Below are 26,178 nucleotides of genomic sequence, written 5' to 3' on the forward strand. Positions count from 1 at the left end.
TTCCAGGATCCTGTGGCACCCACGCTCCCTACATGAGACCCGTGTACCCAACCAAAACCTTCCCTAATTTGTACACTTTGGCCACTGTAAGTCCTTTTGCAAACGATTCATATTGGAATGGCTCATTATGTCCTGGAATGACTTAAAGGGAAGCTTTTCAAGACATGTTTCTTACTTTTCAAACAAACTCTTTCCACCTCCCATTATATCTGCATAGTTCATAGCAAATGCCTTTTATAATTTGGTAAGCAATTGAACTTCACTGTAAATTTAGTAACTGAATCCTTAAAAAACTGAAAAGAAAGCTACCACGTTGTTTCAGATCCATATGTTTGCTTGTGTGCATTACACTTATTTCAAAAACCAAAAGGTCTAACTTTACTTTCTGAATTGACAAATGAAAGTGTTGGCTAGGGCTGTTATGTTTTAATTTTCGGGTCCAAATTTTACCTCGTTTTCCGCTTTTATTATTCTATTATTGTTTTTGTTATTTTTGGGGGAAAGAAATAGAATTTCCAAAGAAGGAAAAAATATATACCTGAACATTGAATATAGGTAAGTTCCAAATTAAAGGTTAATTTATTATAACAAAATTATTGTGTTGTTAGATTACAGCAGCCAAAAAATTCAAATGTAAATTTCTTATAATCATGTTAGGGTTAGCATATGGCCTAAATTAATTCCATAGTTATGTTTGTGTTTGGCTAGTAAGATACACAATAAAGAAGCTATCTATTCATATATATATATTATCTAAATGAATACATATACCCATATTGCACACACATTTTTATAATATAAAATATATTTCTGCAAGTTAAATAGTGCTATAACGCAGCTCATAAATCATGGTGGAGTCAGCCCATATAGACTGTTATATTGTTACTTAAAAAATAATTTTGCATTTACACACAGGGATTGTATCCAGAATCACATGGAATTGTGGGCAATTCAATGTATGATCCTGTATTTGATGCCACTTTTCATCTTCGAGGGCGGGAGAAATTTAACCATAGGTGGTGGGGAGGACAGCCGGTAAGTTTTGCATTTTTTTTGTGTGTGTATGGGTGGAATCATTTCATCCCCAAATGTGCTACCTGGAAAAAGAGACTACAATTTCCTCATACTTAACTATTGTTTTATTCTTTTGATATTATTTATATATGTATGTATGCATATAAACACACAAAATGTGTTTGTGTATAGTGTATATGTATATTAGTGGTTTTCAAAATGTTTCATGAAAAATGAGGAAACTATATGTGGATTTCAAAAGCTTTTTGTTCTCGAATAAACGTATCCTTTAATTACATTTCCATGAACATTTGGAATTGTTCCTGTGTGTATGTATATTTAGCTGTTTATATGTACATGAATAATATTTCTGCATGTGTGTTCATATATAAATGCATTTCTGTGTGATGGGTATGTATATGCATAGATATGTGTGAGGTTATGATTATAAAAATGCAAGGTGCTAAAAGTCTTCTCCAGGACAACTGTTGTAGAAATAATGACATGGGGATAAACTTCATAGCATTTTGAAGAGGGAATAGATAGCTGTATGTTACTGATTCACAAGACTTGGGGACAGTGAAAAAGAGAAATGAATCATTATGATTTTCCCAATATTTTTGCCTCAATGCAACAAATATAGAAATTGTAATGTGCTGATGCTCAAAGTAGATTCACAAATTCTTTTATTTAATACACTTAAATATTTAATTCATTAGAATTTTTGAGTTCAAATGAAAGATTTTAAATGTAATAAACAGGGTCTTACACATTGATTCTGAGACATGAAATTAATGTTTTGAAAGAAATCACCCTGTCTATTTCAGACCTAAGAGATGGGCAGAAAATAAAGAGGGATGGATGTGGATTTCAACCTAACTTTTTTTTGATGATTTTATCTATAGTTAGATAATTTGATTTGGCCAGGCATGAGGAAGCCAGCAATATAAAGGCATAGTTGTTGGGTGTGCTGATCTGGGTTGAAGAGCAGAATTGCCACAGGAACCACTCTAGTGCACAGAATGAAAAAGGATGGAGAATTGGTCCATTCTGTGCCAACTCTGATTAGGGGCAGAACTGACGGGGAAGAGGGCTGCAAGAACTGTGTGTAGGAGAGGTGGCCAGTGTCTGCAAATGCCATGCATACACCTTGCCTGTATCATCTTACCCCTAGAAATGGCTACTGCGATCTGTGGACAAAACAGGTATATATAAGGTTCTTTTTACTTAAAGTCTTGCTGTTTCTGAAATGTGATCAGAACATATGCCAGATATAGACTTTTCATTCTTCTGGCAGCTTTCTTGAATGTCGGTAGAAATGCCCCTGAATACTACATGTTGTAATCCGCCTGTCTTTACTCCGACTGGACTTGGCAAAGGCCCACGTTGACTTGAGGTTGCCATCATAGTGTGAACTGTTGATGGAGTGAATCTCACAAACAAGGTTTAGGATAGGGGAATATTTTATGAGTAAGTGAAATGGTTGAAATGAGAGCTCAGCCAAGTCATTGCTGGTTGGTCTTTTAAATTAATTCTGTCATAGATGCCAAGTTGCCAGAGAAATGACAGAGGATGTAGAGATAAATAGTAATTGTATCAAACCGGATCACTTTACATGGAGTGTTGACATTAGGTTTCCTCTGGGTTCGCATGACTCAGAAGGTGGGCCCACATGCTCATTAACTGCTGCAGAAGCCGAGCTGACGGAATGGTGCGAGCTTGCCCATGAAGAGAATCCCTGTTTGAACTGTTTGCTTGTTTCCCTGCTAACTCCCAAAGTTGACATATCTGACCAAGTTTAGGCCTTCTCTGCTGTTAACCAGGATTTGTGGTGCAGCGGATTTGTGTTTCAATCTGTCATGTTGAACAGAATGGCATCGTAAAAATCCTAAGAATCATAAATAGAAAAAGGAACAGTTATGGACAGAAACTCCAAACATTTGTTGAGAGAGTGTAAGAAACTGTAAGTTCTGTAAGAAAAGGAATAACAAGCATTCCTCAAGCGTTTGTGCAATTATTTTAGAGAGTTGTACAGTTCCTAAAGTCATCACCGGGAAAATTGGAGTTGAGAAAATATTTACAAAAAAAGGTATGCTGGTAATTAAATGAGACCAATTTATTTTTACTGGATAAAATCATGCAGTACGTCTTTTTTTAAGCAATAGAGGTGCCAGGTTAAATGATGAATTTAAGCCACTACTTATCCTAGTTTAAAATTTCATAAATAGGATGAGGCATTTTATAGTTTCCATCTGAAAATTCAAATCTCACTAGGCTTCCAAGAATAATTTCTGAAATTTAATTTCCTCCTTCCAAAACTCTGCTAAAAGCACTTCAACCAAGGGTAGCCTGCTTTCAAGTTGCTCCTCTACAGAATGCACCGTTAGAAATGGGCACCTGCTATTCAACCCTGTGTGTCATGTGCTCATATTCACGAGCTTCCTTTGGTGTGTTTGTCTTTGAAAATTCTCTCTGTGGTGGTCTTGCAATTTTGCACAGAAACGTACCTCAGTGGGGTAGTTCTCGTACTGTGTGGATTGCTTATGGCAGTAGGGAGCCAAGTGAGGAGTTTTGAGAAGTTTAAGTTGAGCGTGCAGCACTGTTGAAGCCAGGGTTCTGGGGAATGCACCTCAAAAAGAGGCACAGGTGAAACCTTGAAATGCTTTCTGTTGGTGCCACTCATTATAACACCACTTGTTACTGGTGGTGCATAGGTTGGTACAAGAGTTCATCTCAGTGAATCACAGTGTAAATATGCCAGAAGGGTGGTATGTTCAAGAAAGAGGGGAAAGAATATATTTCCAAAGCAGTTGGCTTGATGAAAGAAGGCCATGGCTTACCTCTCTTTATCATCCTGGTGAGAGAAGATTGACCTTCTTTTCTTCTGCTGTTTCCTTTCCACATGCCTTTTCTTCTTATGCTGTGTCTTCCTGCACTCAGGGATGGGCTCTGCTTACTTGCCGATGAGTCTCTTATTTATCTTGATTTTTCCACTGAAGTCCCCTCCTATGGAATTTTATATATTTTTTTCCTATTGTCTCCTTTTGGATCTGATTATTCGCAGATCTGCTTTAGGCTCTGGGTCCCACAGGGCTGGTGTCTCTCTTCAGAACAGCCAGTCCAGACTGCAGGAACACTCAGGGGGTGCACCACTGTGCTTGGATTTGGCTGTTGTACAGTTTTCTCTGGCGTGTGTCTGGTCTGTGCATCCTCTAGCCTGGGCAGACCCGAAGATGGCCCTTCTTCTTAGTTGTGGCAGCTTCACTCATCTTTTGACAGCTCTGTCGCTTCCTTCCTTCTGGTCCTAAGCACTTGGACAGTAGGCACACTGGTCATTGCAAGCATGGCATGTTTGTTGGGTCTGTGATTCTCATCTCCTTAGCCGATCAGGCCTTCAGCAGTGGATCGATTGCTGCTGAAGTCACCTGTCCCAGAATGCTATAAATCCTGGCTCTGGAATTTTTAATGCAGTAGAATAACATCCCCTTAAAAAATGCTGGAAAGACTACCATGATTGCTTATGAATTTAAAAAAAATGCTTTTATTTTTATTTATTTGTTTTTGTTACTTGAATATATATATTCAAGATCTATCTCTATATCTATGTCTATATCTATATCTATATCTATGTCTATATCTATATCTATATCTATGTCTATATCTATATCTATATCTATATCTATATCTATATCTATATCTATATCTATATCTATATCTATATCTATATCTATATCTATATCTATATCTATATCAGAAGGCAGAGAGAGAAGATGAGAGAGAGACTGATTTTCCAGCCACTGTTCATGCCCTAAATGTGTACAACAGCCAGGGTTGGGCCAGGCAGGTGCCAGGAGCCCAGAACTCAGTCCAGTTTTCCCAGGTATTGGCAGGGATCCAAGTCTTTAGCCACCACCTGCTCTCTCGCCTCTGTGGATACAACAGTAATAGCAAATTGAAATTGTAAACACAGCTGGGTTTCAAACTCAGGCACTTCATAGGAGCTGCAGGTGTCCCAAGTGGCACTGTAACATCTGTGTGAAATGCCTGCCCATAGATGCTTTTCTTTTCCCAAACTCTTCTTTACATCCTCGACTTAATTTGAGTGAGTGTTGAATTCATATCTGAATCTCTCTGGTCCTGGTAACTCACCTTATTCTCATTCGTTCTCCTTTCCAAAACGGAGTGACGGGAACACCATTGCTGCAATCAGGTCTCCAGATAAAGCACAGCACAGGAAGCATCGGGAGTAAAGGCAAGAAACCCAAACCCAGTTTTGGTCTGGCAGTTTAAACACTTAGTTTAGAATGATTAGTTAAAAAATGATTAACTGATTTTAAAATTCTTTTAAAAAAAGATTTGTTTGTTTTTATTGCAAAGTCAGATATGCGGAGGAGGAGAGACAGGAAGATCTTCCATCCAGTTGATTCACTCCCCAAGCTGCCGTCTCCGCCGCAGCTGAGCTGATCCGAAGCCAGGGTCCCGGAGCCTCTTCAGGTCTCCCACACAAGTGCAGGATCCCAAGGCTTTGGGCCATCCTCCACTGCTTTCCCAGGTCACAAGTACGGACCTGGATGGGAAGGCAGGCTGCTGGGATTAGAACCGGCACCCTTATGGGATCTGGGTGCATTCGAGGTGAGTTCTTTAGCGGTTAGGCTACCATGCCAGGTCCTTAACTGATTTTTTTTTAAAGGGAATTTTATGAGGAAATTTTAGGGAATTTTTAATTTTGTTAGTTTTTTTTCCCAGATAACAAATACGTCTATTGTTCCTGTAAGTATTTTGGAAAGTACAGAAGAGTACGAAGTACAACTAACCCCAGTTTTTTTCCAACAGATCAATTTTTACACAGCTTCTTTGTAGTCGTAACTGTGTACACTTTCCTTCTAACACGGCAAAGGCCTCTTGCAGTCCTTGTGCTTTGCAGCAGCTGCTGAGCTAAGCATTACTCATGGGGTCCAGACAGTGCAGCGTCAGAATGCGTTCTATTGTACGACTTTCGAAAGCACAGGATTGTCATTTGGCAGATTTGTGTTTAGAAGGCTTTTCCCGCTGACCACTCTAGAATGGTGTTGTGATTCACATACGCTGACATGAATATTGCCCACGTCCCAAGGCCTTGGGTATGAATATGCTAAGCTTTGCTCTGTGGCATTGAAATTACTGTGAAAATAGATCCCTTAATATAAGAAAGTTGGCCTCTTTGGGGACCAGCATGATGGTGTCTCATGCTAATTCTCCATGCCAGTTCATGTCCTGGCCGCTCCATTTCTGATCCAGCTTCCTGCGGATGTGCTGGGTAGGCAGTGGAGAGTGGCTCAAGTTCTTGGGCACCTGCAGCCATGTGGGAGACCTGGCAAAAAGCTCCTGGCTCCAGATTAGCTCAGCTCTGGCTGTTGCAGTCATTTAGAGAGTGAACCAGCAGATGGAAGATTCTCTCTCTCTCTCTGTCTCTCTGTAAATTTGCCTTTCAAATAAAAATAAATAAATGTTTAAGAAAAAACAAAACTGGACTCTGGGAATGGCATGATTTTGAGGTATTCTCAGGGGTCCATTATTTACTTGGAGCTCAATTTCCTGCTGGTGACAGCATCAGAACGAGAACGAATGAACAGGACCCGTTTTGAACCCTGGTTTTTCTGGGGGGGAACTGCCCAAGTCAGAGTGTGTCTCTACAATGGAAGGATGTCCTGGTGCAAAGAACAGGCAGGGATCTCAAAACAATCTGAACCACTCCTGGGAATCAGAGGTGCTGGCCCACTGGGAGCCATGTGTGTGTGAACTGAGCACTGCTGATCAAGAGCAGGACTCCATCTGGGAAGTACTGTGTGTTCTTACCCCTCCATGCCCACACTCACTGGCTACAGTAGCTGTCATTTCAGGGACTATGGACTTCCAGAAAATTCCTACAGGCGGTGTGTGGTGTTGTCTAAGATCTTTCAAGAACTTTCTGCGGCTATGCATGCCAGGTCCTTCAGAAACCATGGCTAAGCACCTGGATGTGTTACACCTCTCAACTGTGCATTTCCACATAAAATAAAACAAAGCAAAATAAAACAAAAATAAAGGTTTTTGGGTCCCGTGTGGTAGCCTAGCGACTAAAGTCCTTAGCTTGAATGCGTCTGGATCCCATATGGGTGCCGGTTCTAATCCCGGCAGCGCTTCCCAACCAGCTCCCTGCTGTGGCCTGAGAAAGCAGTGGAGGATGGCCCAAAGCCTTGGGATCCTGCACCTGTGTGGGAGACCTGGAAGAGGCTCCGGGATCCTGGCTTCAGATCAGCTCAGCTGCGGCGGAGACGGCAGCTTGGGGAGTGAATCAACTGGATGGAAGACCTTCCTCTCTGTCTCTTCTCCTCTCTGTATATCTAACTTTGCAATAAAAAAAATCTTTAAAAAATAGAGGCTTCTATTATAGTCACAGGACACTCTCAAAGGCAGGGTACCATGAAACCAACCAAGGGCTGGCTATCATTGCAAGATTGTTTTGTTTCAGTCTTGGGCAAACCGCAGTCCTCCCTCCTGTTTGCCTCTGTTCTTTCCGTTAAGTGAGGGGTTTCTGCTCTCAGAGGTCTGCTCCGTGGGCCCCTTGCCATCCTAAGCTGTTTTTAATGTTCCTAGAATAACTGGATTATATTTATTTCCATTATTGCATAATAAGAAGCACTGAAATTGTTTGAGTGTTTACCAAATGCTAAGAAACTGGTTGAAGAATTTTAAATGTGTTAACTCATGAAAGCTTAGGTTATTCCTATGTAGATAATATTATCTATATTGTAAAAAAAAAAAAAGCTCAAGAAGAGAAGGGTTAAGCAACATGTGGGAGGATCATCTGGATGGTAAATGACCCAAGCAAGATTAAAAAAAAGTCCAGCCCGTCCGGCTGCAGCCTGGGTTGTGAATTCGTGTATCTGCTGCCCTGGTACAGCAGGAACTGCAAAGAATATTTAAAAATCCTGGATGAAATGTTTGGATCTCCTAACTTTTCCCAGCAAGTCCATGTAACTAAAAGGCTAGGTAAACAATATAGAAACAATCTGGGTTAAAAATTAGCCCTTCCCTTTCTTTCTCATTTGTCTAGTTGAAAACAAGAGAAGTTAGGTTCCAGGATTCTGACATCTGGGTGCCAAATTGGGGCTCTCCTCCACCAGACTCTCAATAGTCGAGGAAACATATGGTCCACTCCAGGGTCCTTTGATGAGCAGACTTCTACCATAGAAGTAAAATGTGCAAACAATGATCAGAAAAGACAGACATGAGAGAGAGAGACTTCTGAGGTGAAATAAGAGTTGTGTTTTTTTTTTTTAATGTCACTAGACGCAGAGCTTTTGAGAGCTTTTGCAGAGAATGTATTGAATAACATTTATGGAAATAATGATTCTGACTTCCAGATGTGAAAAAAGAGAAGTGGTTGCAAATACTGTGAAATTTATGATGGGGTGTGAGTAGAATATAAGATATCAGATCTAATACATTGTCAAGTCTTTTTCTTCTTTGACCAAACTCAGAATGTGTTTTAAGTCTCTTATATTTTCCTCATTAGCTATGGATTACATCCATCAAGCAAGGGGTGAGAGCTGGAACATTCTTTTGGTCTGTGTAAGTTATCTTTATTTTTTTCAATATTTGTGAAATTACGGTTGTGATTCAGTTTATGAGGGAACAACGCAGCTTTGATTTTATTTCAGTTAAATGCAAACATGTGAGCATTTTCGTATAGTTGTAGTTTCGTTTGTCTGAAGTCTCTGTGTTTCTTCCCACTCCTATTCCATCCTCCCTTCCTCCTCCATCTCTCCTTCCTGCCTTCCTTTCAGAATACAAGGTATATACAGAAGACTGCTTTTTGCTTCTTTTTCTTGCTGTCCTGTAGATTGTTTCTATTGCTGTTTGCAGGTTTTTTGGTAGCTGGTTAGAAAAATGGGTATTTCTCCTAGACTTTTTTTTTTTTTTGCTGTAGTTTGCTTTCTTGTCTTCTGTAAATATATTATGGCATGCTATATTTAGCTTGGTTCACAACTTAGAAATCCAATGTGGTCTCAGGTAGCTGGAGAACTGATGGAGTAGTCTGAGAATTGGAGGTTCTGGGCAGAAGACCATGAGAATCATTTTCTTGATTTTCCCAATTAAAAAAAAGTCCCATTGGAAGTGATAGGAGGATTAGTAACTAATGGTTTTAAGCCTTAATATGAGAGTTACCTAATAAAACCATCAGTCTGTTGGTTATTTTTAATCAGTGTAGAAAAGTAATCTGTTTCAACCTTTGTGGAGACTTTGTTCCACTGAGATGATCTTTCCATCTTTTTTTCCCCAAATAACCCTCCAAAGCTGTTTCCATATTTGCCAGTTAGGTCTTATCAAAAAATCTGACTATTCCATAACAGCAGTGTGCTGAGAGCAACCACAGGTTCAGCTTAATTCATAATGGTGCCATCTATTTCTTCAAATTTACAAATAAAAGTAGCTTTTCCAGATTTGCGTTGCTTAATTGAAATTGGATTTGGTGATTTGAAGCTAAAACAGGTCATCCCTTTGAAAGATTTGTTTTTTCCTTTTTTCTTTAAATAAGAAGCTTCTGAGTTGAAAAAATAAACGTGAATATGTTAAAAATGACACCACTAAACATCAACGGCATGCTCTTTAACCAATTGAATCTTATGTGTTGCATTTCTTTAACCCTTATGTATCATAGATGCTTATAGAAGTGGTTTTTTCTCTGTAATGTAATTGCCTAGCAGAATGGAAAGGGTCCGACAATATAATTGATACTTAGTGCTCATCCCATCCTCTGAAACTGCTGCTGACAGCTCCAATGAAAAGTCCCAGTGTACTGCTTTTGAATGACAGTTTTCTCCACCCGTTCAAACTGTTCATAAGAAGATGAATTTTGTGTGCTCCAAAGATGTGTAGTTTCACCTTGCTTCTTGGACAATTCTTTCATCTTAGTGTCCCAGGAGTGGCTTGGATTTATTTCCGCCCATTTTTGGGGTCTTGTGTAACATAAATGTGATCATACCTTCAGTTATGTGAGGGAAATGCAGGTTAAAGAAATTTATGGTACATTCTGAAAATGCCAAGAGGAGATTCAACTCTAGACTTGGAGTTTGAAGGCATTCTTTTAGCACAGTCCTGTGCTGTAGCCTAAAATTATATTCTTGCTTCTTAAATGATAGCATTTCAGTCCAAAATCATGCTAGCTGATGCCCCATTGCATTCTTAGATGTCAATTCGTGTGCAAAGGCAGTCATTCTCAGAATGCACAAGTGCTTAGGTTGACTCTAATCTCAACTTGTTATAAGATTGCCCCTTGGACAAGTAACTTAATCTCTCAAAACATCAAAGTCCTCATCTTTAGATGGAAATTACAGTACCTTCAACATGAAGTGCTGTGAAGATAGAATGAGTTAGCTTGTCCAAAGTGCTAAAAGTTCAGTGCACGGGGAAAAGAACTAATAATTGGTGTTCATTTTCTTATTCACATTATGTCTTTTAATAGTGATGATACAATGCTTATATATGTCCTAAAGTCATTATTCTCTTACAATTAAATATTTCATCAGTTCCATTTTAAAATTTTCTTTGGCCATGGAAAATAGCAAGTTCTACGTCAATCAGTGGCAGAAAAGGATGGAACATATCTTGTATTTCCCTTTCTGTTTGGACATAAGCTCTTCCTTGGTCAAATTTATGTACGTAATCTCTGCATTTAAACGCTGATAGTTGAAAGCCATGTCCTTTTGGTGTCTGAGGTTATTTCATAAGAGATATCTGGAACGCCCATGAAATTTAGAGACTGTGTTGTCTGACTCATCATTAATAGACTTGCAACACTAAGCCCTAGGGAGACTACCTGTTGTGGTCAAGGTCACACTCAGGATGGATTCTCAGACTTCTAGTGTCCTCCTGCCAGGCTCTTCCACTCACACATGAGCAGCTCTGCCCATGAACGTGATAATCACCTGTTTATATCCTCCAAGGAGAGGGTGGTGATTCCTCCATAACCATCTTTTAGGTAGGAGTATCTTACATCTTCATTTATGTTTGCACACATACCTTGAAAATAATATGCTTTTATCAAATATCACCTATGTAGACCTGTAAATCTAGCATATAATGTTAAAAGCTAACATTTTCCTAAACCCTTACTGTATACCAGGTGCTACTCTAAACACTTTATATGGATGGGTAGTGTTTCTTTTAATCCTCAGGATAACTTTATAGGTAAGTATTCATTTTGTAGCGGTCCCAAAAAGTCAGATAATTTTCCTGACCTTCCTCACCAGCCTTTACAGGAGTCAGGATTCAAAGCCAAGCATTCTGTTGTCAGAATATATCCACTCTTGTTCAAGTACCCTACCCAAAGAAAAGACTGAAGGGTAATCTGAACTTGACATAAACTCTATTAGGTGGTATTTTTCTGTTAGCACTAGAAATAGATTCATTATAGTGCATTTCTGTATGTATGTGTCTTAACATCAATTTTAAATAAAATAAAGCAGCTTAAAGGTAGGGAGTGAGTTAAGGTGAAATGAAAGAGCTGCAACATTTGCTTTTTTAATTAGGAAAGAATTCAAAATATGCAGTTATAATTGTTTTGTTCAGATACAAAGGATTTCTGAGGTGAAGAATTAAATTCCTTAAGTGATTAACCTGGCTTTGCCTTGCGTGTTTCTAATTCCAGTTACAGGATATAATAAATAGTCACTTTTTTCCCCTGACAGCCTTGGAATAGGTTTCTGCGAGGACCTGTTTGATGATCAATGAGATTTTCTGATCTTGTATGATAGAGACAGGAGAGCAAATCCCGAGTGATGTGTGGAGCTGATGAGGATGGGCCATGTTAGTGTGGAGGAGGAGTTTGGAGGAGAAGCCTCTGCTAATTCTAGACCCTACCATGGCCTTGAGAGCCAACCGTTTCCTATCTCTCTGTCTCTTGCTCATATTCCCCAAGAGTAAAGGTGTAGATGGTTCATCAAGTGTCTCCCAGTCATTTCCCCTAACCACAATTAGACATGGGTGTTTTGTTTGAGTTTGTCACGGACATGCCTCTGGAGTCTGGTCCAGCATAGGTGAATGGAAAAACATTTTGTGTTTCTTGCCAAGGAAGAGCAAGACAGTTCCCCCATATGTACAGACACTCAGCTTCTGAGTATCTTACTGTAAGTCAGCCCGGGACACAGTCATCTTGTCTTAGCTGAGAGGTCTTACAGCTAGTGCCAGACTTATGGTAATTATATTTCAACAGAGGAATGAAACTTAAACACAAAAGTCATTGTGGATTTAGATTATACCCCTTTTGTCAATCACGTAATTATATGTGCCTATTCTTGATAGATTTTTAGGGTTGGAAGAGCCTTTCAAGACTATATTCTTTAACCCACTATTTTATAGGAGAGGAACATAAAGTTTTAAGTTAAACGGTGTTTCTAAGGTTGTACAGCTGTGTCCCAACATAATGATGACTTACTATAATCATTAGTAAAAATAAGAAGTTTTCTTAGCACTTACTGCTTGCTAGGCAGCCAGCATGCCCTTACTTGCCTTGTTTCATTTCCTCATTACAACAAAACTGTGCAGAGTGCTTTGCTGTTGACCTTTATCACACTGAAGAGGGAACAGAGGCTATGAGGGCCATAGGGTTAGTGATCAAGAGAGGTTCCAGTGCCAGCAGACATGGGCAGGGAAGTGAAAGTACTGGTGTCCAGCTAGTGGATTGGTCCCCTGCAACAATGATCCTGAAGCCAGGATCCCTCTGCCCGGAGGAGATGAGCAAGCTTGCTCCTTATGTTGACCATGAATCAGAATTTCCAGTCTAGTCTTCTGTGGAAGGAGTTGAGCAATATAATATGTTGCAAATGAAAATGGAAGTTTAAATGCTAATTCCGAAGAGGGCCTTTTACTACAATGAAGTGAAAACAGATGGTGGTAAATAGAGAGCATTTGGCCTGGGTGCAAGAGTAAGCACTCTTCAGGTTTCAGTTTGTGGAAATGCAACCTAACAACCTGCTTTTGCTTGTTATTGCCCTACAGGGTCATCCCTCACGAGCGGAGAATATTAACCATACTGCAGTGGCTTACCCTGCCAGACAACGAGAGGTATTTGTTTCCCTCTAACTCCTTCTCTCTTCTTTCTTCAGTGCTTTTCCGTCTTAGGAGACAACTGAGCGAAACACTAGATGGACTGCAAGAGAGAAGCACAACCAAAGCTCGTTATTGCAAGTTTGTGGTTATTGATCTTAAGCATTATTTTCTTTACAGGGATCTGGTTATTGGGGATCATTTGATATATGGATTACTATAGCTATTAATCTCGGCCACATAGTATTGCTGAGAAAATTTCTGGCCTGGATAAATGACCTAACAGCATCTCAAGGACTGGAGAAGCATACTTCACTTTAGCGGAGTTGCATTTGCAGACCGAAGGTCACTTGGTTCATGTGGATTATTCTTGGTCTCTAATAGCTCGAATGTGAAGGAGCTGAATCCATATTCAAGTTTTTCTTTGGGTCCTTTGAGTCCTGAAGGGAATTCTAGGTAGTTACCATAATGGAGAGGAGCGCTGGGCATGGAAAGCCATAGCAAAACTTCCATGTAATGCTAGCCATGGCTGGGAAATTTTCTCAATGCTTGGTGATATTTGACATATTTTGATATGTGTGGTTAAAGGGAGATTCTGAACTTTCCAATTTTTCCATAGGCCTTCAGTCTATGCCTTCTATTCTGAACAACCTGATTTCTCTGGACACAAATACGGCCCCTTCGGCCCTGAGGTTAGTAGTTTATCGTCTGCCTGAGGAGAGCCGCTGTCCCTGGCCTGCCTGGGATGTTTACCTTGCTTTAGGATTTGCACAGCATCTTTGGAAGCATTTGTATCTGCAACATTTATAATAGTTAAATAATTACAAGACTAAAAACACTTAAAAATGTGTACACATCTCCTGTAGGAAACTTCAGATTTGATATTCAAGCATTCCTCAGTTTGGTGTTTATAAGAAATGGGCTTATTCCCCTTGTACCTGTATCAGTAATAGGGTGAAGGTTTGGGAACAGTTAGCACTTGCTGTCATTGGCTCACTGGAAAAAGAGTGGAAAAGAATCTTGAGATGAAAAACTATAATCTGTACAGTGTTGCAATTGAAAATCAGCACATTCAGTGTGATTGTACAGTTCAGAGGTCCATCAGCTGGGTAGCCCCCAATGGCATTAGCAGGTACAGTCCGGTTGCTATGGTGTAGGACACTTCTTCACATACATTTCAGCAGAGCTTAATGTGCTGTGAAATCATCGCCACATTTGAATGTGAACATTTCGATCACCTTCCCCAAATCAAGTGAGTCCTGGATTAAGAGAAATATTCAAGGATGACACCCTTATATCACACACATTTTAAGACAATCTGTTTATAAGACGGGACCTGGTACAGCCTGAAATCTAGGAGACAGGAATTGGATGGTGGCACTAAGTATATTCCTTTTTTCTCTCCACTATTTCAGCATAGATCATTTTAAAATATGATAGGGTTTTGAGATTTCAACTCTTGTAAATATGTTAACTATTTTTCACCTCCATTTCTTAATAGGGGGTGGTGATTTGGGCATAATAACACTTTATTTTGGCTGATAAATTATACAGATGGAAGCCATCTCCAGTTCTCTAAATGCCCATGACAAAGCTGTTGAGCATAATCAGATTTATTGTGTTCACACAGATACAGACGATGTATCTTGGTTTAAGTATTTTTGAAAAAATTGCAGGCCATCCAAGCAAAAGCAGTAAATGCATGTTTCTGAAAGCTTTAACATCGATTTAGTGGTGATTTCTTTAGGCACCAGAAACTAATGACTATGTGAAACTATTCTTAGTTTGTCTTAAATCATTGAAGTCTTATAAGTCTGATTGCTCTTTCTCTACCTCTTTGATGTTTAATCAGTGTTGCATGATCATGAAGCCCAAATGATAAAATGAGATAAACCATCTGTATACATGAAACATGGCTCTTATTTTGTCAGGAAAGGTAACCAAAATTAGAATGCTTGTTTTATCTGCAGAATGACTTTCTTTGAGATTAATCTAAAGGGAACAAAAGGAACAACATTGTATTAAAATGTTAAAACACACACACATACACACACATACCCAACACCTAAGCAGTTCCATGTGTTCTAGTTAAGGGTTCCATTTAACTTGAGTAATATTCTCTAAATGAACCTGTGGGACAGGCGAAACAGGGGTTGGGCAACCATTATTTCAAAAGTAGGATGCTGGTACCTAAGGAGTTTTCAAGTTGTCTAGCTGGTAAATGGAGACCTTGGAGATAAAACCTCAGACCTTCTGGCTCCTAGACCACAATCCTCCCCAAGGAATATTTAACCTTCCTTCAATCTAGGGGATAAGCAAAGTGGTCAGCTAATAGCTATGTTCAAATCGTACAGAATGTTTTCTTTTTGACAGAAGTTGGCTTTTAATGATATGGATGAGCTAGAACTTACCTCTTAAGTTGTATGCCTTAACAATAAATGTTACTTCTCTACGAACCTCGTTGGTATCACAATATGTGTAATTCAGATATAATTCCTTTTGTGAGAGTGTATGTTTATGTGTCTACATCAGGGAAAAAACATTAAAAACTGCACTGGCAGTGTTGAGACGAAGCATGATATGGGATGCTTTAATTGGCCACAGTGATGGTTTCTGTTCCCGAGGCTGCTTGTAAATGCACAAATGTAATTTTTTCTGCTACAATACTTTCAGAGTAGAAGCTGGAAGTATTCATATTGAGTTCTTTCTAGTAATACTGCTTTGTAACTGAAATATTCTCACATATGTACTGGATAAAGACAATTGGATTGCTGCGGTGTGCATCTTCAATAGTGGTAACTTGCTAATTTGCTCATTTTATTCTCATAAGGCAGGGGACATTTTCAAATTTCAACTATTTTTTGGTCTTATTTTAGGAATGTAATTTGAATGGAAAAACAACAAAGTAGTTTACAATTTCAAAACATAAAATCAAAGCAAGTCAGAAGCTCTTCTTCCACAGACTAAATGGTTTATGTACCTGCATATCTTCTCTACGTTTACATAGCTAATTTATAGAGAGACCAGGAAAAGATTATATATGCTAGCTGCGTAGCCACCTGTCAAATCAATAGCTTGTTATCCTTTGCATATAATCAGATAGTAACTTGAAAGGGAATTGAAGTTTAATTGAAAGATTGTGTTCTCAAATTCTGTATGCTACAGCAAGATGAACTCAGTTCAGGTTTGTCCTTGATTGCTTAATATTTGAGAGTACATTTTTTTCCAGGATGATTCTCAGAGTCTTTATTAAATGAGATGACCAAACAGTGAGCTAAATAGCTTCAAGAAATGGTGTATTGCTCCTGGTTTCATAGTGTAATGGTGAATGTTCAAAATATGCTTGCTTTTGATTATTGGCGCAATCTTTTTCTCTTTGATCTTCTTTGCTTTCTCTGTGATCTCATTGGGCTGCTCTTTCAGGCCTAGAGGCAGAGCTTTGGCTGGCTAGTCCCTCCCTTCAGACGGCAAAGTATCCTTCTGAAAAGCAGGGAAATTTGCCTTTTACCCCTCCCATCCTCTTAATAACCTCAGGCTAAAACTTTTACATTCAGGCTAAAGTATGGCTGGTCAGTGAAAACTTAGCTTTCAACTCCCTCTAACATTTCAAGAAGGAAATACTTGCAATAAAACCACTGGATGGAAACCCAGTTTGGCTAAACCTCCTGTTTCCTTCTGCCCCTCTAACCTGCTGCCTTGGGAAGGGCGTGCGTGCCTTTGGAGTCTTTGGAATGTTGACATCTCTTGCAATTGGCCTAGTGTCTTTTGGTCAACACTGAGTGCTGGCAGAATGTATTCGGTGACCATGACCTAGAAAAAGCCTCTTTCCTTTTGCTACTCTTCTCAAGGACATTTGCCTCTCCCTAGAAGCATTAAACCAAACCAAAGCAGAGTCTGTGGGGGCTTCGTCTTTCCATCACTCTGCCAGAGGAAGAGGATGAGGCAGATTCAGGAAAGCCTGTGCAGTTGCTTGCCCTGGAAACAGTGAAATCGCATGGCAGATGTTCTTGGATTCACTAACATTTTGTTCCTCCGCCTGCCCCTACCTGCATCGGAATGGCTCTTGGGACAGACCTACTAAGAGAGGTTAGCTAGGCGGACAGCAGGGCTTGCTGCTTGACTTCACCTTTGCACCATCAACAAATCAGGGGCCTGTTTCTCTCCAGCATTTGGAAATCCCTAAAGGGTGCCCTCTTTGCTCAGTGTATGGGTCAGCTTTGATTGCTGTCTGGAGTTTGAAGACAAAGGGGGTAGCTCTGCCACTTTCACAGGAAGGAGCTTCCTGATAGCAGGAGTGTGAGGAGATGCTTCTTAGATCTGCACACTGGGCTGGAGAGATCTGGATGCTTGGCACAGTTTACCTAAATTTCACGAGGACAATGGGCCTACACCTGAGCTTAGAGCTCCTTTGTGCTAAAAACCTCAACAGTCAATGGGAAGATCTCTAGCCTGCTGAAAATTTCTGAATTAATGATAACTAAGGAAGGCTGCTTATTATTCATGCGTCATTCCATTCTTGGTTCTAAAAATGTTCTTTCTGATCCTTGTCAATAGAGGTGACCATTGCTTTGATACATCTGGTGATGTGGTCCAAATGACCAATCACATTCTAGAGTGGAGCCGTCTGAAGCTCACTATCATGTTAACATGACCCAGTGACTGGTATTCCATTTCTTTTAAAGTTAATATCTTATAAGTAGAGGGTGATTTATAAGCAAGGATCAACCTGTCTGTAATGTTGGAGTTAGGAACTGCAGAACCCATGTCACCCTCACATGTGTCCACAAGTAGGCTCCTCAGCCAAAAACAACCCACGTGACTCAATTCTCTGAAATTACATGCTCATTCTCAATGAAGAAGCTGTGGTAGCAACAGGGAGATTGATTTAGGAGGCTTCTCTCGATAAGAGTTTTCTGAATCAGTCCCTCATGCCAATTTGCCAATTTGTTTTCAGTCAAGGAGCCTGTTTGGTTTTTTTTTTTGCCAAGACCCTGCTGATCCCAGCTGGAAAAGTGTGAGTTTTGTTGTCTGAGCCAAAGGGACAGGCGACTTCTGAGTCCAGGCATCTCTGTCCGCCAGTACAGGAGAGTAGTTATGGCCCACCTCTTTCTCCGGCTAAGAGACCTAAGAGGAAAGTTGCCCCTAAGAGGAGACTGCAAAGACCAGTTGCTCCTCCAAAGAAAAGAAGAAGAAAATTACCTAGCATCGATCAGGATGCTGCGGAATCTCGCCAGGACAAAGTAAGTTCATCTATTGTTCTGAAGCTTGGTGGCGGGCAGGTCTGAGTTGAAGGTTTTTTCCAGCACCTTGGCTTGAACATTGGTTCCACATGTTCTAGAAAAACACTGATCTGTAATCCTTGACTTTGAGTCTAATAGGATCTGGCAGTTCAGGGGTTAACACTGATGTGATGTTTTTCTGAAAGGAGCCATTTATTTCTTTAGGGTCTCTTTCCTTGAAACTCACGTTGACGTTTAAGCTGGAGTGGCTCTAAGAGGGTGACCGGTTTGTTTTGCTTGAACTTACTTGCAAACTGCATCCCAGTGATTCCTGAGAACAATACCACAAGGCAGTGAGGGAGGGCCACACAAACACAATGTGGATTAGAACAGATTAGAACTCAATGAAAGATTGCCTTGGATTAGTGGTCTGTACTTTCTGAGATCAGAGGAGCACTGCGATTCTGGACCAGCAAGTAACTGAGATTGAAAGGGAAAACAATAGGAAGATAGAGTTGTGTGTGGTTTCCCATAATGATGGGGCAGTATTTGCTCTTTACAGTTCATTCAGAGGAGCCTCTTCCTGAAGCCTTCCAATGCTTCTGAGGCAGTGTTCTATGCATGATTGTCTGAACTGGTCCAAGTGAGGCAAGTTATGGATTTTACCTGAATTGTTCTGCCAAGTAAAGGGACACAAATCATTGCCAAGGAGAAACAGATGTTGTGCGTTTTGTGTTTTTCAGTGTAGACAATGGTCTTCGAGGAAAGCATAGTTTTCTCAGAGGTCAATGCCACCTGGTCTCACTTTTGCTAGTCCCTTCTACTATTTTGCAGCTCTCAATTGTGACAGCATTTGGCATACTGATTCTTGTCATAGAGAAAACCAAAGTGACATCTGATCTTGCTGTTTAAATGATACGAGAAATGGTCTTGATTCATCCGAGACTGTGTTAAAGGAAGATGGGATGTGTCTGAGTGGAAAGAATTTTCAGTTCTTCTCTTCTTACCTTAGCTGTGATGGGTATGAGGTTGGTGAAAGTCACCCAAGGTACTGCCAGTTATTGGGTGCTGGGAGATTTCTTAAAGCGATCTTCATTGCATAGTTAGAGGTGACAATAGGGAGGGAAGCTTCAAGGAGGTGGGGCATTCAAGCTGTCAGAAACTTTCACTTGGAGCTAAAAAATGGAAGCTGGATTATGTTTCTTGGGTTTTGGAAATGATTTTCAGTAAAGAATTGAGGGTTTTTTTTTTGTTGTTAGACTAAACAAGAAACTTACTAGAACCAACTTCGTTGTTCCCTCCTGTTTAAATTAGGATTCTTATAGTTTCTTATTTCACTCAAAATCAGCTGGAAAGGGACTGAATTGAAAAGTGGCAGCTTCTTTCATAGACGACTCTTTCTTCAGGAATCTGTATGGCACTCAGAAGTCGACAGTTAAGTTCTTTGGGAGATGGATCCTATTAGATTAATGATGCTCTAATTTATTACCCAGTGGAAGGTTGTGATTTTGACTTCAGAGCTGCTTTGATTCACTTAGCCTCTATCTTCTTGCCATGGTTCAAAGCCTAATGTGCTTTCACTTAGGAGACTTAACGCTCCATCTGACATTCTGTTCCCTCTCAAAACTCTTGGATCTAAAGGATATTCTTGCGCTTGGAAAGGGCATTTCATCTTTAAAGAAAAAGAATTTCCTTAGCCATATTGCTGATATTTTTATATCAAAGACTCCTTAAAGGGATTGGGTGAGGAGAAGTTTTTTATTCTCCTGAGAAAATATGCACAGAAAGTGTTTCAACGAGATTTTCTTGAAGCCTGGCAGGCAAAATTTCCCCATCGACAAAGCTCTGCCTCTGAGCCTGAAGTTTTCTTTACAGTAATGTTCTAGGGGTAGAAGATCAATGAGACATTAAAAGGGGGGAAAAATACTCATGGGAATTAACTAACTCCTCTTTCCAGATGACAAATCCTCTGAGGGAAATTGATAAAACTGTGGGACAGTTAATGGACGGACTAAAGCAGCTCAACCTTCATCGGTGTGTAAATGTCATCTTTGTTGGAGACCACGGTAAAGCTTTGTTTTTCCTTTGCTAATAGGAGAAATAAATAGATAATGTTTCTGATGATAATGAGGAGAGGAGTCCTTGCCCTCAGCACCCAAGGTTCTATTTTTGTTTCGATCTTTATTTATTTTTTAATTTGAGAGGCAGAAAGAGAGAAATAGATGATAGGAGGAAAGCTGGGGTGGAGATGGGAAGAAAGACAAAGACATGGACCTTTCATTTGTTGGATGCTTCTCCAAATGCCTGTGGCAGCCAGGAGCTGGGTCAGGCTAAAGCTGGAACCTGGGGACTCCAATGAGGTCTCCTACATGGGTGGCAGAAATCCAACGATTTGGGATATCGCCTGTTTCTCCTACCCCAACCCCTAGGATGTGTATGAGCAGGAAGCTGAAGTCAGCAGCAGAGCCTGGACATGACCTTGGCTCTTCTTACATAGGGTGTGAGCCTCCTTAGCAGTCTTGACCTCTGCAATGCACACTGACCCTGTAAGGTTCTGTTTTTGGAGGCCTTTCCCTTTCCTTCAGGATGAGGAAAGAAATCAGAGCCTGACTCAAAAGGAGAAGACAACCGGAAATGACCCTGGGTTCCTTTTGATGAAACATGGAGACTTCCTGTCTTTTCCTGCTTCTGCTGGAAAGGCCTTTCTGAAAATCTGTCTCTTATTAAAGTGTTACAGACAATTTCCTTGTGATATTAATGGCTTCCTCTGTGATGTGCTTTCACAGGGGATTATCCCATATCCCTGCCATCCCTGAAAGATGCCTGTAGCATTTATTTGGTTAAAAAAATAAATAAACGAAAGGGCAGGCGGTTGGTTTAGTGCTTATCCTTGAAGCACCCATACTCCGCAGCCGAGTGCCTGGTGTAATGCTCTGTGCTTCCAATCCAGCTTCCTGTTCAAGTGCACTCTGGGAGGCAGTAGGTGCTGGCTCATGGTCATGGGTTCTTGCCTTCCATGTGGGAAATCCTGATGAAATTCTAAGCTCCTGGCTTCAGCTTGGCCCAACCTTGGTTGTGGTGAGCATAGGGTATTAAACCAGTAGATATGATCAATTCTTCTGTTTCAAAATAAAAAGAAAGAAATAGAAATGAAATGCAAAGTAATATAAGTTTGATAACAGGGTTGTTGTGGAACAGGCATATATCAAATGGTTTTCCTGAATGTGCTGAGGAAATTCCAGGCCAACACAGAGAGCCCAGTACAGAAGTCTACTACTGATGGCAAGAAGCAGTTGGTAGAAGCAGACTTTCTAAGTGGCTTCATAAAATAGAAAAAAAATGGCCAACTTCCTGAGGTCACCAAGAACATCCTAAATGTGATTGTAGAGCTGGATGGTGGCAGGTAGCAGGGCTCACAGAGAACTAATATTATTTTTGTTTTGTTTTGTTTAAATTAATGAAATAGAGACAGATACACAGAAAGCTAGAATTCTTATCTGTTAGTCCACATCTCCAAAACCTGCAATGGCAGAGATGGGGCTGAACTCAATTCTGATCCCCCACAAGGTTATCAGGGATGCCACTCTTTGGGTCATCACCTGTGACTCACAGGATTCACATTAGTAGAATACTGGAACTAGGAACTAGAGTTGGAAGTGTAACACAGGTGCTCTGACATAAAGCTTCAACACATTAACTGCTAGACTGAATGCCTTTCCAGAATGTTCTTTCATTTATTTAATTGTCTATTTTTACTGGAAAGATGGACTCACAGAGAAATAGGGAGAAAGATCTTCTATCTACTGGTTCACTCCCCAAGTGGCTGCAATGGCTAGAGTTGAGCCGATCTGAAGCCAGGAGCTAGGAGCCTCTTTCGGGTTTCCCAAGTAGATGCATGGTCCCAAGGCTTTGGGCTGTCTTCTTCTGTTTTTCCAGACCACAGCAGGGAGCTGGATGGGAAGTGGAGTGGCCAGGACATACACTGGTGCCCATACAGAAGCCTAGCATGCACAAGGCTAGGTCTTTAGTCACTGAGCCATTGCGACGGGCCCTCGAGTGCATTCTTATTGCACAAACATGAGACTGAGTTCTAGGGAGTCTTTCTGTCTTACTGACATATTCATTTGAAATAGCGGCCTTGGAATTTGGGGCTCCTCCTCTGTAGGAAATTTTGGGAGAGGAAAATTGGTTGACTCCTTGCCAGTTGTGTTAAGAGTGAAGACAAAGCTCTATAGTCAAAGTTCAGCTCTGAGCTAGAAATTCTGTCCAGAGTGTTCTGGAAGATCTATGAGAAACTGGGGAAAACAAAGCTGTGGGTACTAACTTGATTCCCCAAAGGGACTAAAATATTTCTCTTCTCAAAACCATGCCTCATGAGTTTGGCTTAGAGGAAAGCAACAGACCAGAGAGAGCATTTGAGGCATGTCATAGGCTGGAGCGCTGTAAAGGTCATGGAGAGATCGAAATTTTGTGTTGTCCACAGGCAGGCTTCCAAGACGAGTACATTCATTTGATCTTGTAGAATCGCAGCTTCTCTTCCAGAATAGGTAGTACAGTTTTGGAGTCGGAACGAATTTCATCAGAGTTCAACATTCACTGTGCCACTTGAGCCGTGTGATGCTGTTCCAGTTAGGGGGCCCCCTCTAAGTTTTAGGTTCCTCAACTATAGAGTCAGGGGGACACTGCCAGCATTCCTATAAAGTTGTTTTGGGTGAAGAACCACTTATGTCAGTGCCTGGTGGTCTTTGAAAGCTTGGGATACTGCTCACCCGTTAGCTGGTGTTAATCACTTAGACATGTAACAAATGGAAGAATTTTCCAGTATTCAATTAATAAATAAGTGGATACTGTCTTTCTGAGCTCACATTGGACTAAATTATGGTAACTGTTATTTATTTATTTATTTACTTACTTATTCATTCATTCATTTATTTTAATTTTCCTTCCTGAGGGCTTTGAGTTTAAAAGGCAACATGCATGATTCTTGGGTTGTGTTATGATGTTCATTTTTTCCCCCTTTTCACTCCAGATTTACTTAAAGAAAAAGGAGAGGGCAGTGGTATATTTCAGTTATGGATTCTAGGAGTTATAATTTAAATTTTGCTGACTCTGGACCACTCTGGGTTATATTTCTTCTTTCCAAAGTCTTAGGACATTCTTTATAGAATCAGTTATTCTTTCTCCAAGAGATATTCATTTCCTGGACTAAGTAGAGCAGTATAACAGTCTCTCCTTATCCTAAGGAGATATTCCAAGATGCCCCACGCATACCTGAAACGACAGAAAGCACAAAATATCTAACTCTATATCGCTTTTTAATATATACGCCTACATTTAGTAAAGTTTAAGTCCTAAATTTCTCACAATACCAAACAGAATTATGAAAATTATGAAATTACTCCATAATGTAACAAAAATTGCATAAACGTGGTCTTTGTCAACTTCCATGGTGAGGGTAGCATATACAATGTGAATGCTGTGGACCAATGGCTCATTCGTATCTGGAGCAGAGTGGAGCCAAACAATGCCGGATTTCATCATGCTGCTCTGAACTCCATTTTGAAACATACTAATTTTTTTCTGGATCTTTCCATAAATATTTTCAAATGGTGCAGGTAGCTATAACTATTGAAAGTGAAATTGTGGAGTTGGAGGAACTACCAAATAGTGAACCTTCAGTATTCCATGTCATCTCATAAATTGCAAAGCAACAATGGAAGTCTCTGGTAGCCTCTGTAGTTTATGAGTCTGGGTTGCATGTGTTTTTGTTTCTGTTTTTTTTTTTATATTGATAAAGAAAGTTGACAAAGGACAGAAAAACAAAATATGAGAGGATTGTTTGGTGGTTAAAATTTATTCACTACCTAGACAATGTGCTTTAGTTGCTAGTATTCAGTTCTGACTAATTACATTGTTTACGACTTGTTTTCTGCTCAATTTTGTTTTTCAGTACGGGTGGTCATTGGAGCTGAATTTTTTTCTTTTATCTCTTGTTGCCAGTATTGCTTTGTTAGTAACATCCAAGGCCACCAGTGGAGACACAGGCAGGACTAATGATTATGCACTCAAGACAGGAGGCGCATTAGAGACATTAGACACAGTTAGGCACTTTGTGAAAGGGACACAGAGCCATAGAGTCCAGTTATTTACTTGATTTGCAGCTGGGAAGAGTTTAAAGCAATCTACTTTTTTTTATACTTTTAAGCACAGATCTTTTCCATAACGACTCTCTACATTGTTTTTTTTTTAAAGCATGGTTACTTCTTTTGTCCTGATGTTTTTGCTAAGTAACTTAAGATGTTAAATCAAGATGATTCACTCTCAGTGTTCTAGAGCTGTGAGATGATATGGCTGAACTGAAGTCTAGTGAAACAATTGTATAGACACATTCAAAAATGTAGCAAAGTCAAATATAATCTCAAATGTGAGGGATCTTTCCATTAAGTTGCTTAAAAACCAATAGAAAATATACTGTGACTGTCATTTTTAGTGTCCCTGAATGTTTGATATGGTCATTTTAAGGTTGCTTCAAAGTATTTTTTCCTCTCCCTCCCCTTATAGGAATGGAAGATGTCACTTGTGATAGAACTGAGTTTTTGAGTAATTACCTGACTAATGTGGATGATATTACCTTAGTGCCTGGAACGCTAGGAAGAATTCGATCCAAATTTAGCAACAATCCTAAATGTAAGTTGATTGCTAGAAGATGAATTTAAAATGATGACATTGTGGACCAGATAAGGTTTTGCTCTATAAACCTAGACTCTTTTGGTAAAAATTCTAGCTCCATAGCTTCTTAGCTGAGTGACATTTAATTACTCACTTAACCTCCATGCCTCTGTTGTTATTTTTTAATCTGAAATGTGAGGATGATAGGTGACAGTAGCTATCTCATAAGATTGCCATGGCAATTAATCTATATATATAATTCTGACTGTGGTTCCTGGCATGTTGCAGCATGATAGAAATATTTACTCTTGTTTTTTTTTGTGTGTGTGTCTGTGTGTGTTAAAATTGTTCTTCATCTGAGGCATGTGTATAATCATAAACTTCTGTTTGCGTGAAAAAAAAACATTTTCAACAAGAGGGTCAGGCTGGCTCATTAAGCTGAAACTGGTGAGTCTGTGACATGGTTGGCAGAACTCCATGTGGTCCTGGAAGGTTCTTAACAACCTTGTTGAAAAGGTGGCGAGGGGTGGGTTCTTCCCCTGTGTGCAAATGACTGGCAGTGCCCATGTGGGCCCCCCGCAAGAAGTCCTTGCAAAGAGACAGCTGTTTTGGAAGATTAGGAGCAAACAAATAGAAATCTTGGCTCTCGGGTTCTACACATTTAGTTTATTATAGTCCATAAATATAATTATGGACTGAGACTTTTAGTCACCCCACCCGGCTTTTGAGAAGTCCATAGACTTATTGGAGACATGCTGCAATTTTTAAAAGAAAAAAAGAAAATTATAATCCCTTCACATTTTTAGCTTTCGGAATAAGAAACCATTGACACTAAGCTTAAGGCTTTGGGAAATTAAGCTTTCCCCAAATTATGTTTCTGAGTCAACACAATTGGGAATCATTCCAAGGTCAGCTCCAGGCAACGTTGTGAAATAAACAAAACGTTGGTGTTCTAGCTTTCCTTTTTCCTGGCTTTTCCTGCCCTCTGTGTCCTCTCTGCGCAGCTCATTTCAGAGAGGCTGACCCTCAGGCCAGGCTGAACCCAAGTCATTGCTGAGACTTTCCGAGTTTAATCTTTTCGTGTTTGGGCTTATGCAAGAAAGATATTTTCTGGTTTGAAAAGCATTACTGATACCAGGAAGTGTTACGTGGAGTTTATTTTCAGGGGAGAAAACATTGTTGCTGGGCTAGGGAAGGCAGGAGGTAG

The 26,178-nt window shown here is 40.0% G+C and overlaps 1 protein-coding gene across 2 annotated transcripts in view; it reads left to right on the top strand.

Moving 5' to 3' along the window:
• ENPP2 (ectonucleotide pyrophosphatase/phosphodiesterase 2) overlaps positions 1–26,178 on the top strand; it is a 74,184-nt gene that overhangs the window by 18,205 nt on the left and 29,801 nt on the right. The window contains exons 7-14 of one of the 2 annotated variants that reach the window (XM_040979378.1): positions 7–86; positions 916–1,035; positions 8,552–8,607; positions 13,036–13,101; positions 13,703–13,775; positions 18,168–18,323; positions 20,260–20,368; positions 24,864–24,989. In XM_040979378.1, coding sequence (XP_040835312.1) covers positions 7–86; positions 916–1,035; positions 8,552–8,607; positions 13,036–13,101; positions 13,703–13,775; positions 18,168–18,323; positions 20,260–20,368; positions 24,864–24,989 — 786 coding nt within the window. The remainder of the gene's footprint in view (positions 1–6; positions 87–915; positions 1,036–8,551; positions 8,608–13,035; positions 13,102–13,702; positions 13,776–18,167; positions 18,324–20,259; positions 20,369–24,863; positions 24,990–26,178) is intronic. The other variant, XM_040979379.1, reaches the window with a different exon arrangement.

This window comes from Ochotona curzoniae, unplaced genomic scaffold, assembly GCF_017591425.1.
Source record: "Ochotona curzoniae isolate NIBS_2020 unplaced genomic scaffold, NIBS_Ocur_1.0 contig_3190, whole genome shotgun sequence".
NCBI classification, from domain to species: domain Eukaryota; kingdom Metazoa; phylum Chordata; class Mammalia; order Lagomorpha; family Ochotonidae; genus Ochotona; species Ochotona curzoniae.